The sequence below is a fragment of the Perca fluviatilis genome, chromosome 23 (assembly GCF_010015445.1).
Source record: "Perca fluviatilis chromosome 23, GENO_Pfluv_1.0, whole genome shotgun sequence".
Lineage (NCBI taxonomy): Eukaryota > Metazoa > Chordata > Actinopteri > Perciformes > Percidae > Perca > Perca fluviatilis.
This window is the reverse complement of record NC_053134.1, coordinates 14,375,115-14,391,691: the sequence shown is the minus strand read 5'-3', so window position 1 is coordinate 14,391,691 and position 16,577 is coordinate 14,375,115. Positions and strand designations below refer to the sequence as shown.

The window sequence follows — 16,577 nt, the reverse complement described above, 5'->3', positions numbered from 1 at the left end:
TACGTTTATCTTTGCACTCTAAAGTTTGCTGTGTTGTTTTACTTTGATATAAATAAAAAATATTTAATAGAAAAGTGGGTTACTACAGTTATTTGTACATGTACACATGAAGGTAGGCCTACCTGCTTGATTAAAAAAAGAGCAACAGCAGGTTAAATGGCTGTGATACAACAAAATATTGTGGTGGTTAGACGGCTGTGTTATAATAACAGAAAGAGGCTGATCGGAAAAGGGAAAAGACCCTGCCCTGAAGTAGGAGCTGAAAGAATTACAGGAACTGCGGTCAGAGGAATTTAATAATCCCCAAATTGGTCCAGTCGGAACAGGAGAAAAAGGGGTTCTAAGAACGTTATGTTCTAGGAAGTGCAACAATCCCGGTCGGAGAGAGACTAATGTCTACGTTGATTGGTCCAACTTATAAGTCACGCCCCCCACGGCGCGCCATCTGTAGAAGCCATGCCGTCTGTTTTAGCAAAACATTGACTACTTGAATAATTACTTTGACTACGCGAATTACTACCAGAATGGACGGAATGCTGAACTCTGAAAAGTGGACTGATGCGGAGGTGCAGGCGCTGCTGGCCATGTACGCCAACGAGGAGGTGCAGAGGGACCTGGAAGGATCCACAAGAAACATTAAAATCTTCGGGAAGATCTCCAGTGAGCTAGCGCAAATGGGAGTTTACCACACGGTCAAGCAGTGCAGAGAGAAGGTGAAGAAGCTGAAACAAGACTACAAGAAGATAAAGGACCACAACAACCAGGGCGGTGCGAATCGCAAAACGAGCAAGTGGTACGCCACACTGGACGGTATTCTTGGCCACCGTCCAGCATACTCTGGCAACGCCGCCAGGAAGGACTCTGCCACCGGGTTCTTGGAGACGATCGTCGGCTCCGAGTACACTCCACCGTCGGATGAGAGTCTTCAAGGTTGGTACTAATTTTATACTAAGCCCAATGCAAAGAAAGTGCACCTTTTTATAGGTTGTGACATGTAAAAGATGCGCAGAATAATATAGGCTAATAATAGGGTGGCTTGAGCACAGGTGGGGCTATAAACACTGTAGTCCCAAATGCTGTAGTCCGTTTATTGGACAACATAATCGTCACTCTTACGCGACAAAATGAGAAACCCGCCATTTTTAAATATCACATCGATTGCGACGAAGACCTTCGAGCCTGTTGTTTATGCTTTCGGCTTGTTCTGCTTTTTTTGGTCAGAAATGTGGGCGCGCCACACCGTTCCGTGGACGGTCAACGAGGTGCAGACTTTCCTCGGCATCATGGGTGAAGAGGAAATACAACAAGAGCTGGATGGATCAGCGAGGAATAAAGCGGTTTTTCAGCTCGTTTCTCGTCGCATGGCTGCCCACGGTTTTCATCGCACGTCCGAGCAATGCAGGATAAAAAGTAAAAAGCTCCGGAGCGACTACAGGAGAATCAGGGACCACAACAGTCAGGGTGGTGTAAATAGGAAAAGCTGGAGATGGTTCGACATGATGGACGCCATCTACGGCCACAGGCAGGCGAGCATTGGAAGAGAGGGGGACATCGACTCGGCCACGGCTTTGCTGGAGTCCATGGTGCAGGCGCACGGTAGGCCTGAAGGCTGTTTTATACTTCTGCGTAAAATCTACGCCGTTGCTCAAAAAAAATAGGCTCGTTCGAGATGAACTGCGCCTCGCCTGTAAAGTGGACGAGAGCAGGTGGCAGCAGCCAGGGGCGGTGACAAAAATCCGCTCTCAAGTCGGACAGTTTCCAGTAGTCTTCATGCTGAACAGGAAGTGACTGTGGACTGTGGTCCAATTCCGAATTAATTTTTTATTATTGATTATGAGTAGCCATCAAATATGCAATATGTTGCTGATTTTGAATTGACAACACACTGTAGATGAACTATAATCTGAACATATTTTTAGTCTCTCTGACTTCTAAACGTAACCATCAGCTACACAACATGTGGTTTGTAAAGAAAAAGCCTTTAAATCAGACAAATGGCAAAATTAAAGTTAAAATCCCTCCATTTCAAAATCAATAAAGCGTTTATATAAAACTTCATCATGCTGAGTCTATATCAGCTGAGAGGCAGGTGTTTCCCAGCATGCCCTGGGACTTGCAGTCAGTGAAAAACGACTGCGCTGCCTGCTCTCAAACCTGCGGCTGCCTTGATCTCATGAGGTTATCGTTGCCCACGTGTGCATGACGTCAGTTGGACACAAATCTAACCGGCATGCTTTGGACGGTGATCGCCAGTGATCGATTCTGCGCAGACCTGGCTCATCTCGAACGAGCCTAATGTCGAGCCTACACGTAGCAGCGACGCACGTCGCCCAGCCGTGGCTAGGTAGCGTTGCATTTCCCCCCCCCGACTCATTTCCTGGTTCTCCTTCTCCATAAACAACATGAAATCAAGCAGAGTTCACTTTTCCAACTAAAGATTTCCCACAGTGGTCAGAAAGCACAGTGAAGACCTTTTTTGTTTCTCTCACTATGACTCTAGAGTCGGTACTCACTCCTAGCTAAACGCCATCACTTTCTCAGTTCTCTCTCGCTCTACAACACACTCCCCACACACACATGCCGGCTCGATGCACACACCAGCGCACAAGTATAAACATCAGGCCCCTTACGTAGGCTTTTAACATTTAATATGCGTTCCCCCAGGCTGCCTATGGTCCCCCAGTGGCTAGAAATGGCGATAGGTGTAAACCGTGCCCTGGGTATCCTGCTCTGCCGTTGAGAAAATTAAAGCTCAGGTGGGCCGATCTGGAATTTTACTCCTTATGAGCTCATAAGGAGCAAAGTTACCTCCCCTTTCTCTGCTTTATTTAGAGAGAGAGAGAGAGAGAGAGAGAGAGAGAGAGAGAGAGAGAGAGAGAGAGAGAGACTTGCAAAGTGGCCGTTGGTCAAGGCCACACTCCACCTTGCTGCCCCCCCCCCCTCCTCTTCAATAGCATTTAAAGCTACAGAAATGGCACATCCTAAGGAAAGCTCATTGTGGGACTGGCTCTAGTGGCTGTAATTCTGCACCAAGGCTGAATTTTGGGAAAGAGACTTCGGATACAGTATTAGGGGACCACTAAGGCCTATATAAAAGCATCCAAGAAGCAGCATGTCATAGGACCTTTAATATTACTGCTGGATTATACAGTATGTATGTTGAAATGTACTGCTGTAGATGTTTGAGGTTGTGCTAATTCTATAAGAGCTATGTTTTGCAGCCTCGCTGTCCTGTGAGAATCGCATACATAAAGCCTGTTTTCAGATTTGTGATCACATGCATTTTCCAACTGATCCAATAGCCCATTTCCACAGGTCCAGTGCGGTACGCCTTTATGCAAGTGTTGTGCTGTTTGCGAATTATTCGTTCAAAGGAACACATCTTTTGGGAGAATGAACTGAATCACTTCCTGAAACGATCCATTTGGCTCTACAAACGGCAATTTATATCTTTTTATTTTGAAACAAGAGAGCAGAATGATAGCGTAAATAGCGCTTCTGTTTTATTGCTGTTTAAACGTAGGTTATTATGGCTATTTTAAACATCGGTCCTGTTGCCTAGCTGTTCCAATAGGCCGGAATTCTGGAGATTCTACAGATTAATTAAGAGTTATTTTTCTCCTGCAGATTCCACCACTACGACTAACATTCCTGTAAGCTACAACATCACCATCATCCCCTGCCCTCCACCAGCCCAAACACCTTGCCCCACAGAGGACTCGCAAGACCCAGATTCCTACTCCATGCAAGTAGAAGATGTTGGCATCCCGTGTAACAGTACAACAGTGACTCTCTCTGCACTGGAAATGTCCGACAAAGGCAAGTAGTCACCATGCTAAAGGAATGTAAAAACTAGATGATGTATTAATATAATTTTATATAAAGTAGCAATATCCGTCAAATGAAAAATAATCTTTTTTTATGTTGCCAAATTGTAAAACACATTTACACCACTAGTTACATGACCCATTTAGTAAATTTTTTAGAGGCTAAATGTTGTGAAGAGTAAGTGTACTAAAGTGGTTGTACAACACCCTCCTTTAATTGGGAATCCAGTTTATATACACCATTTATAAAATCATTTACTAAGCTTAGCTACTGTCATGACGTGATGAATTATGATCTTTTGCTTTCACAGATAAGGCCTTGCACTTCTGGTCAAGTGATGAGGTCCAAGCACTGTTGACACTTTGGGGAAATCCCGCTGTTCAAGAAGAGCTTCTCCTCAACGTGAGGAATAATAAAGTTTACACTTGCCTCAGTACTAAACTAGCGGCGCTTGGATTCAATAAGACACCACAGAAGTGCAGGGAGAAAATCAAAAAACTGAAGCAGGAGTACAAGAGAATCAAAAACAGTCAGCCCAACAGCAGCCGTAGAAGTGTATGGTTTGCCATCATGGATGACATCCTCAGTTCCACGGCTGCAGCACCAAGATGTTCAGAAACAACTGAGCCCTCGCTGCTCAGTCAGTCACAGTCTGCCCTGGATGTAGATACCGATGGTAGGTAAAAACTAGAATCCAGCCAAATGCTGGTTAGAAGTTGCAACCATCTGAAGATTTTCTGTTTTTTTTTTGTTTTTAATTGATGCTATTTCAAGCAAGCTACAGCAGGTGTTGCTAGAGAACAAATCAGCTGCTTTCCTGGGAAGTTTGATGCGTCGGGCAGACGATACAGTGACAGAACAGCTTCTTTTTTATGTACAAAACAATGGAGGAACTTTTGATGGGCCTCAGCTCCCATCTCATGCTACTGGGCCAATAGTAACAGCAGAGACAAACCTCAGAATCAGTGTGAATATCTGATTGTGAAAATATGGATAGTTTTATATTGCATGCTGTTATATAATTATATATTATAAATGGCCGATAATTTTTTTTTTAAGATTGTTTTTGGGCATTTTAGGCCTTTATTGATATAGGACAGCTGAAGACATGAAAGGGGAGAGAGAGGGGGAATGATATGCAGCAAAGGGCCGCAGGGCGGAGGTGAACCTCTCACAGATATTATCTAGTCATCAAATTAACGTTGTGCACTGAAAGCCAGTCTGCATTAAATGTCATCATAATTTAATGTCATTTATTTATTTATAGCCACATATATATATATATATATATATATATATATATATATATATATATATATATATATATATATATATATATATATATATAAAAAATATGGTGTTTTTCACATATATTTTAATTTGCATTCCTTTTTGTTCTATTTTGTTTTTGTACTTTCACAGATGACACCCAGTGGTTGCCTGATGAAGTCCAAGTTCTGATGACCCTCTGGGCACAACCAAACATCCAGAAACAGCTTCTCAACACAGCAACAGTCGATCAGGTCTTTGTATACCTCAGCAGCGAACTCACGTTTGTGGGGTTCAACAAGACCCCACATCAGTGCCGTCTTAAAGTGAATAACCTTAAGGAGGAGTACAGGAGAATCAAGGAATTGGAACCGTACAGGGACGTTCGAAACGACTGGTTTGTTATTTTGGATGGCGTCCTTGGCCCTGGTGGAGAGACTTCTACAGAGGTGGATTCATCTGCTCCGCTGACGCAACCTAATTCACCAGAAGTCGAGCATGTGAATGGTATGTTATTTAAAACCAGTTCAGTTCAAGTTTATTGTCCTATGCATATTAGTACGAAGTACCACAGCAATGAAATACAATGTGCCTTAGCACTCTCTCACCACCAATCAATAATAATAACAAGTTTAAAAACATAATAGCATTTAAAAACATTCTAGAATATCCAAACACCATATACATAAGTGACTAAGTTCAGACCACAACCCTCCTTCCTGTTGTGCCACCATTCAATAACCTTATTACCTGGGGGTAAAAACTAACCCTAAAACATGTTGTGTGCGTTGGGATGCTCTGCAAACGTCTCCCCGATGGAAGGTGGGAGAAGAGATTGTATGCCGGATGACTAGAATCCTGCATAATACCTCGTGCCTTTTTAATGCTGCGTTTCCAGTAAATGTGTTGGAGCGATTCAAGGGGAACCCCAATGATTTTAGATGCAGTCCTGACTACTTATGTCAGAAGATTAAAGTCATGTGAAGTAGCCCTGCCAAACCACACTACAATGTTACCTGTCCGTATACTCTCCGTTGTACAGCAGTAGAAGTTCAGTAGAATGTTAAGGGTCATACCGTATTTTATTTATTACATACAGCAGAAAATAAAGCCTCTGATGTGCCTTCTTAATGGCACAGCTGATATGGAAGGACCATGAGAGGGAGTCTGAGATGTGGATGCCTAAGAACTTAAAGGTGTTAACGAGTTGTTGATATAGACAGGTGTATGTGTGAAAACCCCATGGCAAAACTTGTACCTGCATCTTTGAGTGCTGTCACTGTATTAACTAGGTTGCAATGCTTTCAACAGATATGTCGCGGGCTGTTTGGACGTCAGATGAAATCAAAGTGCTGCTCACCCGATGGGCAGAGGACAGCATCCAGGAGCAGCTTAGATCAACTCAGAGAAACGAGAGAGTGTTCGCTCAGCTGAGCTCCGAGCTCGCCACTCAGGGCTTTGATAAAACCACCAGCCAATGCAGGTCCAAAATAAAATTGCTGAAACGAAAGTACAGAAAGACTAAGGAACAGAAGGAATCTAAAAGGACGAAAGGCAGATGGTTTGCCATCATGGATAAAATCCTTGGTCGTTGTAAACCAGTGTCTGAGACTGAACAAGAAGCTGAAGTCATGGATTCAGCCCCTACATTTCTACAGATATCACAGCAAGACCTTTCTGAAACAGTAGAAGACTTGGGTAAAATAAGGAGTTGTTTTTGTACTTTACTGTGGCTCAGTTTGTGGTGCTATATGCAATCTTTTTTTGTTTTTGTTCCTCTGATTTGGCCTTTTGCAAAACAGGGACTGTTGCAATTATTGCAGTTGTGAATTTAGCCCATACTGTACATTTACAATTGCAATAATTACTCTAAACTGAGTTTGGAATTTGTCAAAATCCATTTATTTGCAAGTTATGTTTGATCTGTGTCATTTCATGCCTTCCTGTCCCATTTTTAGGTTGCCGCCTGTCCGTCTCCTCATTGTGTCTCCTGGTTCCAACCCTGCGTCTGATGTGTGCCTTTGCCTGGCGAGTGATCCAGTGTTGTAATGTCCTACATTATGGAAAGGTGGAGGAGCTGGTGAGGTTGGTGACGGAGCTGGCTCCAGAGTTGCTGACGCCCAGAGAGAGAGTGCAGCTCCTGCTCAGACTAAGGGCAAGGGTATGACCCCTCTAACATCTGAAGTGTATTTGATTTACATTCAAAACAAAGTAAGAAATGTGTTGAAGTTCTGCAGACTATTTAGAATATTACAAATGTAACATTTTGCGACATTCAGATTACAGGTATTATTAGACAAACCGTACCACCCTAAATTTGATTTTAAAACAAAAGTGAGACGACTAAAATTAAGTTACTGAGCACTTAGAGCAGCATATTCATATACAATTATTTGTGTGTGTGTGTGTGTGTGTGTGTGTGTGTGTGTGTGTGTGTGTGTGTGTGTGTGTGTGTGTGTGTGTGTGTGTGTGTGTGTGTGTGTGTGTGTGTGTGTGTGTGTGTGTGTGTGTGTGTGTGTGTGTGCAACTGACAGTATGTCGAATAAGTAGGCTACGTCGTTTAAAAGGGAAATAGATTTGCTAGATAAGAAAGTGATCTATGAAATATTTTCGTTTTGAACTATGACGTGTCTGTAGAAACAACACATTTTAACAATCTGAAAACTGTTCACCGACCCCCCCCCCCTCTCCTGGCAGTGTGCCACGATGCCCACTTTGAGAATCCCTCTGTTACGGTGTCTGTTTCAGGTGGTGTTGGATTTGTGTCGCAGTGAGAGCACAGCTAACCTCGTGTATATCCAGCCCCACCTGACGGTCATTCAAAACCTAACAACGGGCTCCACTTGTGATCAGGAGGTAGGTGTGTTGTAATACTGAACTGAAAACAGCATAGAGCGGTTGATTTGAAGTAGAATCTGCAGTATAAGCACCACTTTAATGTTTCATGTCAGCTTTTCATTCATTTTGGAAAACGTATCTTACAAAGAGGGACACATAATTAAAAAGGTGAGTGTTAAAGCTATAGTGCGCAACTATTTCATATTAATGGACGTCCGTTACAGTCAAGCCATTACCAATGAGTTCATACAGAGCTAACAGACCTTTTTCACGGCAGACGTGTTGACATGTCAGTAGGAAAAGCACCAGTGTATTCAAAACCATTAATGATGGTTGCATTCCACTTAGGAGAGGCCCTGGTATTGTGCATGCTGACTCACTGAAATAGCTCACTGGGACACTTGATGGAATTGAGCCATCGTTAAAGGGGTGATAGAATGATTATATAGGGTATTTCACACTGTTCCTTATGGTCTCCTAATGGGGTATGTAATATTGGTTGGGCTGAAAATGGCCCAGGTGCTATTTTTTTTTTTTTGGCCCTTATGCATCCCTGTGTTTTGGCTTTATTTGGAACGACAGCTTTTCTTCCAAATATGGTATGCTCATGAATATTTAGATGAGCTGCGCGCTGATTGGTTGAGGAGAACCCCAATACACACACATTAGAGACACGCGCTGATTGGTTGAGCGAATCCAATACACACACATTAGAGACACACACACACACACACACACACTGCTGCCCTGCGCACAGCGCACACACAAACACAGACACACACACACTGACACACTCACACACCGCTGCACAGCGCACACACACAAACACAGGCACACTGTCTGTTACATGCCCAGGCGAGAGCCGCAGCGGCTAAAACAGCCGAGACAAAATAAAAACGTTTCGACACTTTTATTATAACTATAGTGTTGTTCTAACGTTACTCTTGTGACATAAAAAAACCTCCACCAAAGAATTAACTCACCTTTTTAGCTAGTAAGCGTGGGGAGACGAGAGTGAACCCCTGCAAGCCTGTCCTCTGCCAGTGCCTCTGCAGCGCTGCGTTAGATCCACAACTCCCTCTCGTCCGATATACTTGTTCTAAACCCTTTTCTCTGGGCCAGTAGGCTATACCGTTGTACAGTCTGGAACACTGCATTTACCACCATGGTTAATTTTCAATATCCTTGCAAAACCTCCAAACTACTTTTCTAAAGTACACTGCGCAGCTCATGTGTGAGATCCTGACAGACCTCCAGCTCAGCGTGTCTGTGAAGGGGGAGAGGCCGACAGGGAAGGCAGCAAAACCGGCCAGCAGCCGCCGCCTGTCTCGGCAGATTGTGGAGCTTGTGAAGTCCGACACTGACTTACCAAATTTACAATTAGCCATCAATTTTCATAAAACGGCCCATATTTGAGTTTTACATAGTTGATTTCTCGCATAAAAAAGTCTCAGAAGTGAATTTTGTAATGGAATAGCAGAGATCTGCACGACCTAGATTTTGAAGACTGACTGACCTCAGATCAGTTAGTGGCCTATGTAAATTTGGGGGCGTTACAAAGATAGACGGTTGAGCCAAATGAGGAGGATTTGGGAGGTTGACGTCAACTTCCAGCTTTGTTCAGATTCGCCCGTTTTCAGAGGCAGTTTCAAATTGTGAGATTTGCAGAGGAAAGGGGTGTCAATGGGATTTTGAGGTTCTATGTATGTCCTATTTACCCTCCAAACTGTCGTTATTCAACTATGACAGGGTAAAATCGGTTTTGCATTCTATCACCCCTTTAAGGTTATCAATTTCAGCTGTGCTTTCCCTACTATGACAAGTCAACATGTCTGCTGTGAAAAAGGTCCATACAGACTATCAACTTCACAAAACTCTCTCTGTATTTCTCAGTATGGCTATGTTGAGGAAAAAAAAAAAGGTGTAGTCCGGCGACTTTCGTGCTCAGCAGCTCGAGTGAAGATAATTACCTTTTCTGAAGAGTCCATCAGGTTTTTTTTTTTAATCCTCTGAGTTCGCAACTGCGTGGAGCGATGCCACAACAGTGTTGTTGTCATTGAATAGAATTCCTCAGAAACTACGCACTATCACTTTAAACAGGTTATGTTATTACAAAGGTCACTGATATGAAGTTAATTTAGATCCATGTTATTACACTCCACTTGTCGCCTTCAGCACCAAAGCTGTGTGTGTGTGTGTGTGTGTGTGTGTGTGTGTGTGTGTGTGTGTGTGTGTGTGTGTGTGTGTGTGTGTGTGTGTGTGTGTGTGTGTGTGTGTGTGTGTGTGTGTGTGTGTGTGTGTGTGTGTGTGTGTGTGTGTGTGTGTGTGTGTGTGTGAGACCCTGAGCTGCTCTGTTGTCACGTGGTAGGACAAGCTCCTCTGTAGTCGCTGTAAGAGACAGAAGGGAAAGGTTGCTGAACTTTTTAAGGTCAAAGGCTGAAATCTTCAAAGTCCAAATTAAGTAGCATTTCTTCTTTTAACCCTTGTTGTCCTGTGAGAGGTCACTGAGGTCCTCATCCATGGATCTCCACCTCACTTTGTGATCAAAGACCCCGAGTCATTCTTTGGAAATCAACATACAGTAATTATTGTTTTCTTGGTTTGCTTATGACGCCACTTAACAGGAATTGGAAAATTCTAAGTCAAACTTTGTGGAAGTTGTTCATACCCTGCTCGAGGACACGGAGAAGAGAAATGTGTTTTTCAAGGTAGGACATTCTTAACACTTTTGCCATAATAGTTGGCTATAGCGACGTGTGATTCATCAGTGTATTACCACTTTTGTAAGTCAATATCACCGGGTTTCCGCAGGGTCTTTTTAAAAATCTAAAAAAAATAAATTCTGAAATTTGAAAATCAAGATTTTAGGCCTTTTTAAAAAGTCCAATTGTATTGTGTTCTAGGTCTTAAATAATTTTAAACAGGTCTTTATTTAAATAATGTCCAACACTCTAATGCTCATTGAAATGCTCCCGCAGCGCTTTAGAATGTTGTTGTTTTTTTTGTTGTTTTTTTGGTTCCATGGCGTTGTAGTTCTTGGTTTCACTAGTCCAAATATAATTCGCTGTATGATGACTACAAATGAGACCTAACATGCAACATACATTGCGGATTGTACCACAGACATAAAACTGATTTTATTCTTCAGCTATGGGGAAGTGCTGGTTTGGTGATACTTGGCTTGAAATGAATGAATGAAGGGCTTGGTTAAAGCCAGTTGCTTACAATGTATTTGAAGCCTACCGCTTCTTATGCAAGAAAACAATTAAACTGGGAACGTTGGGTGTATGGGGCGCTGGAGTCTCATGCAAAAAGTGAGAAACCTCTAACTGCTGTAAAGGGTCTCCAACAGCTAGCCCCAGCACTAGCTCCACACCGCCTTGGCGAGACCCACCCAGCAGCTCCGTGACAAAAAGTCTTAAATTTGACTTTGTGAAACCCTGTATTAAGATAGAGATAGTAAGTCCTACTGTAAACATTTGTCCAACATAATGTACACAAGAAGACTAAAACCAGCTCTGTGTGTGTGAAATTTGACCTTTTTTTTTTTTTTCCTCCCAGGAGGTCTTCCACATCCACTATGGCCAGCAGTATGAGGCCACATTGCACACATTGGTATGGAAATTCATCTCAAGACTGGATAATCTTTTGCCTGTACCAGATATCAAACAGGTACTGTTAATTTTTTGATAAGTGCCTTTGTTTAAATCTGGGTTCTCGAGTGTATATAAAATTTTTTGATCAAAATCATTATGCATGTCATCATTTCTAAGACAATTTTGGGATTTATCATTTTTAATCTGAGAATATGCTGAATACGTAAATGTAAGATTTGATCACACAACAGGCTTTGGTCAAAGTAACTGTTACTAAGCAAGATACTAAATATTGAGCCAGGAAATGATTGATGATGGTCTTTTTGTTGCCTGTGCAGCACATTTATTGTGCGTTTTGCATACACATTACAGACTGCTGAGTGGCTCGGCACGGCCCCCTCTGTCATGGAAGAATGTGGCCAGCTGGTTTTGGAACCAGAGCAGCTGAAGGCGCTACTGCACTTCCACCAGCAACAGTCAGGAAGCACAAACAAACGTAAGTCATCTTTTAGAGTGTTGAAGAACAAAAGTGAAATAAACTCCGCTGCCCTCGGCCACCTGAACCATCTAAGGATTCACAATGTGAATATTCACTGCCTTTTTAAATGTGATGGCCGACTTTGCATTTTTCAGCACTGAAATTTGTGTACAAAACAACCTGATGCATTTTTTGACATGCTGACTTTCCAATTATTTGAAAGTCAGAGTAGTAATTATGTTCTTTAAAAATGTTAGTGATCTTTAAAAAATCTGACCCACTAGAGCGAGACCAATCTAGAAAGATGGATAGGAGAACAAAACAACACCCAAGTTCTTTTCCATCGCAACTTCATAGAACTCTTCATAGAAATCCACCATTGAGTAAATACCATACATTTTCCTAATTATACTATGATCAAATTAGTGGTTGTGTTTTTTGTGATCACATTTTTTGAAAGGAGCAAGGACACAGTGGTTGTTTATGTTAATGTAAAACAATGAGAGGAAGTTATGTTTCCATTTGAGAGGCAGTTATGTTTTCCATTTGGAATAGTGAACAAGATAAATGACTTATCATCCGTGGGTTCTTCCATTGAAAAATCCCCACCATGAGTATATGTTACAAATCAATTATAACACACATCCACTTACAAGTTTGTGAAATCACAATGATAGAATGTTGATATAAAAATTTAACTCAGTAGCTCAGTAAATTTGAATCAACTTTCAAGGCACCAAGTGTTGATGATGGCCTGGAAAACACTGGATTCTACCATGAACAATAGTGTGCTTTGCTGGCACCCAAAAAAAGGGTACGCCCATTAAGTTGTATGGTGCTGGTGGTTTGGTTATTTTTGCTATAGCTGTATTCTTTAGCTACAGCATGGTAATCCTAGCTAATATGCACAGAAATATCCTCAATATTCACTGAGTAGCACGAGGCTTGAATACCAATACATTTGTACTAAAGTTTTCAAATACCCTGTGAAATTGGAAGACCCATATTTAGTAGGGTGTCTTGATTCTTAGCATTGAACATATACTCCTTAACATATTATGTGTGTTTGGAACTACCTCAGATTATTATTATTATTATTTTTTTTTTTTAATCTCTCCTCACAGGCTACTCTCAAACTCAGAATATGTTTTTGCCGAGGCTGTCTTTTCCTCACGAACCAAACTCGAGGCAACTCTCTTCAGAGCAACAGGCATCGTCTACAGGCGACACAGATGATGGACCGTCTGATTATAGCGAGGAAAACCAAAGTGATGATGAACTGGCTCTGGAGGACCGTAGCAAAGGAGATGAAGTCCTAGAGTTGACAGAAGAGTTGAAAGAAGAACAAAGCGATGACCTAACCGCAGCAAACTGCTCAAGTAAAAATAATAGCTTCCCTACTGAATGCCAATATTCCTATGACTTTGTTCATTTTTTTAAATAACTGTAGTAATATTTCAAGGATTGATTTCACAGATTAAAAAAAAAATTGAGGGACTTGGTACTTGGAAAACATAAAACATACATAAAACACTGTCATTCCAATAAATATCTATATTGTTTTTGCAGCCCTTTACTTAAACCAAATCTCATCCTCTGTGTCTTTCAGATTTAAACAATCATATGCCTTTAGGACTGCACACCTGCTCTTTGTGTCCCTACTCTGACGGCCAAGTGTCAGGTCTTCTGCAGCACATCAGAAAGGCCCATCTGAGTCCGGATCCCAGCCGACTGCAGTCCAAAGAACCTAGGACAGCCACTGTCCTTCAGAAAGTAGACCCTGAAACATGCACTCCTGAGACGCTGCCCTTCCACTGCGACAAGTGTGAGAAGAAGTACTCCACGAGGGCGTCTCTGAATGTGCACCGCCGGATTCACACGGGCGAGACGCCATATTTGTGTTCGCACTGTGGCCGGGGCTTTAGAACTTCAAATGGCCTCGATTTTCACGTTCGCATACACACGGGAGACCGGCGCTATAAATGTCCCATTTGTGGGAAGACTTCGATCCAGCACATGATGAGACACATGCGGATGCACAGAGGGGAAAAGAACTTCCTGTGTACAGAATGTGGGAAAGCTTTTCTCTCCTCTGGGGAGTTAAAGCTCCACACGAGGTCTCACACGGGCGAGCGCCCGTACACATGCAAAGACTGCGGGAGAGGTTTCACAGCAAAGTGCCTATTGACGGTCCACATGCGCCGTCATACAGGAGAGAGTCCTTATAGGTGTTCACTTTGTCCCAAATCCTTTAAGACTTCGAGAATGCGGAAAAGGCACATGATGATCCACTCAAACAACAAGTCTTTCCAGTGTTTAAAGTGCGGTAAAATCTTCAGGCATGAAGACACTTTTAAAATGCATGTTCAGACACACGATTGAAAGTAGTAGCTGGTGTTTTTATACAACAATTGTAAAATATTTGTATGTCATTCTGGTTTAAACAGTGCAACTTTCAGTATGGCCAAGCAGTCTGATTTTTTTTTTTTTTATTATTATAGATATTTCCATATTATCTGTAAGCCAGTACTGATCCTGCTTGTATATCAGCAAGGCCCTAATAATCAATTTAAATTTACATTTACTGCATAAAAATATAGTACCTCCCTTAATGCATGAAGGACCATTATTTTCTGAAAACTATACAAAGGCATTCCAAAAACATGGCACTTAGTGCACACTTATTATTAAGAGTTTGTGTGAGCCACAGAAGTTGTTGCTATCCAGTTGCATCATGGGAATTGTAGGATCTAGTGTTTTGGTGGTTTCGCTAAACTCTGAACTAAAAAGTCAGGATATCCCACTGCACAGATTTTGAATAATCTTTTTTTTTTTTGTATGTTTATTGTGAGTCCCCTTAAGTTAGAGTTAATTAAAATGCATTGCTAAATCACTGGAGTGCTCCTTTTTTAAAGGTTGCTGCTTGTTTGTCTCCCCAAAATACACAATGTCCTCCTGCCATATGTGCGACCATCCTGTGTCTTGTCCCACGGCAGGGGCAGCGTGTCAGGAAGGCCTATCAAGGGTTCTCCAACCAGAGCTCTTAGCAATAATGCCAACACAAAGCCAGAGCAGGCCACGTAGTGGTCCACCCACCGAGATAAGTAGAAGGTGCCAGAACAGGTGAACATACCATGTTGTCACGGCCAGTCCTGCCCCTATTATTCCACACAGGAGGATCGACACGCACACAAGCACACACGCAAGCAGCAAATGCTCCCATAAGGGCAAAGATGCTGAAGGGCAGTTGGCAAGATCACACCAGACATTAAGCACAAATAATGCAGGGTGTAATTCTACAGTATAGTGGCCACAGAGAACACAGTTCTGTTTGTGTTATTTTCACATAAATGCACAATTCTAACATTGTAGACTCATGACAGCTACTCCTTTTGGCCTAGGTTTCTCCTACTCCTAGTACTACCTGGTTCTAGTATGACAGAAATGCTTATTCCAAGATGGCAAAGACAATGACAAGATAGTTAAATCTAAGTACTGCCAGATGGTGCTGCTGCCCCAGTGATGAGTGACGGGCTCCAGCATAGCAGGTGATCTTATTTATCACATAAATTACAGTATTTCCCCAACCACAAAATGATGTCATTTACCCTTTTTGCATAAACGTATATTGTTACCATCATACTCTCTGCACGGGATTTACTCCTCACTGCCACTGACCCCGACCTCTTACAGTGTCACTTCACTCGCCTCTGGTTTGACCCCTCCCCACCCCCCGGATCTTATAGAGCCAGCCACACTGATTCAGAAAGCCAGCCCACAGTGAGCTCACTGGGTAAGTCTGCTGCTGTTGACATCCATATGACTACATGGGATTGTTGAGGGTGCTTAGTCATTCAAGACATTTGCTGTAATGACTTGACCCTGTTTGAAAAGGAGCACAGCTGAATGGAGCTCAATGAATAGAGGAACATATGGGCTAACGTAGTGCTGGAAATATGAGAAGCATGAATGACATGGAAAACAAATGACTGTTAGTGTATGTTATGTTGAGGTTCACATGAATAAATACCTTAAAATACAAATGAATTTAAAAATCTGCATTAACTTGTATTTTGGACACAAGCTGCAAACACTACACCTCTTAATATGCTATGATTTTTTTCTCTTTCATAGTTCATATTATAACCAACGGCCTATTAAAGACCACCGCACTGCCAGACCAACGCTTTATAACCTCCCATCTGTTTCTCATTCCCCTCTAACAGAATTATGATTTCCTGAACTCCACATTTAACACAATACAGTCACTGCCCCCATCAAACAAAATACCATCTACTCAGCTGTTTCCAGATGTGTCACCAACCTCATATTTAATGATAAAGCAATTATTAACAACCAGCACTCTGACACAATCCACCATCTGTCCTCAGTTCTTAATTACAATGTAATGTCTCAGCTAAATGTAACAACTCAGGACGTATCATCGACCGCATTAGCGGGTTCGGCTGACACTGTCTGGACTAAAGAATTTGGAAACTTTGCAAGCAAGCCACCAGTGACGTTTACACCAGTGTTACCTTCAGCGCTTGGCTTTTTAAGTGGACGAC

At 42.2% G+C, this 16,577-nt stretch overlaps 1 protein-coding gene across 3 annotated transcripts; it reads left to right on the top strand.

The window, feature by feature from the left end:
* Positions 1 to 414: 414 nt before the first annotated feature.
* LOC120553322 lies at positions 415 to 16,056 on the top strand. 3 transcript variants are annotated; one of them, XM_039791612.1, is made up of 13 exons: positions 416 to 930; positions 1,222 to 1,596; positions 3,628 to 3,819; positions 4,139 to 4,504; positions 5,251 to 5,604; positions 6,409 to 6,795; positions 7,056 to 7,258; positions 7,846 to 7,953; positions 10,560 to 10,643; positions 11,497 to 11,607; positions 11,904 to 12,027; positions 13,134 to 13,388; positions 13,619 to 16,056. In XM_039791612.1, the coding sequence occupies exons 1-13, from the start codon at positions 525 to 527 to the stop codon at positions 14,389 to 14,391; spliced, it is 3,738 nt and encodes a 1,245-aa protein (XP_039647546.1). In that variant the 5' UTR covers positions 416 to 524; the 3' UTR covers positions 14,392 to 16,056. The 3 variants fall into 3 exon arrangements, with proteins under 3 accessions (XP_039647548.1, XP_039647546.1, XP_039647549.1); XM_039791614.1 differs by lacking the exon at positions 10,560 to 10,643 and having other exon boundaries at positions 415 to 930; XM_039791615.1 differs by lacking the exon at positions 1,222 to 1,596.
* The last annotated feature ends 521 nt before the right edge of the window (positions 16,057 to 16,577 follow it).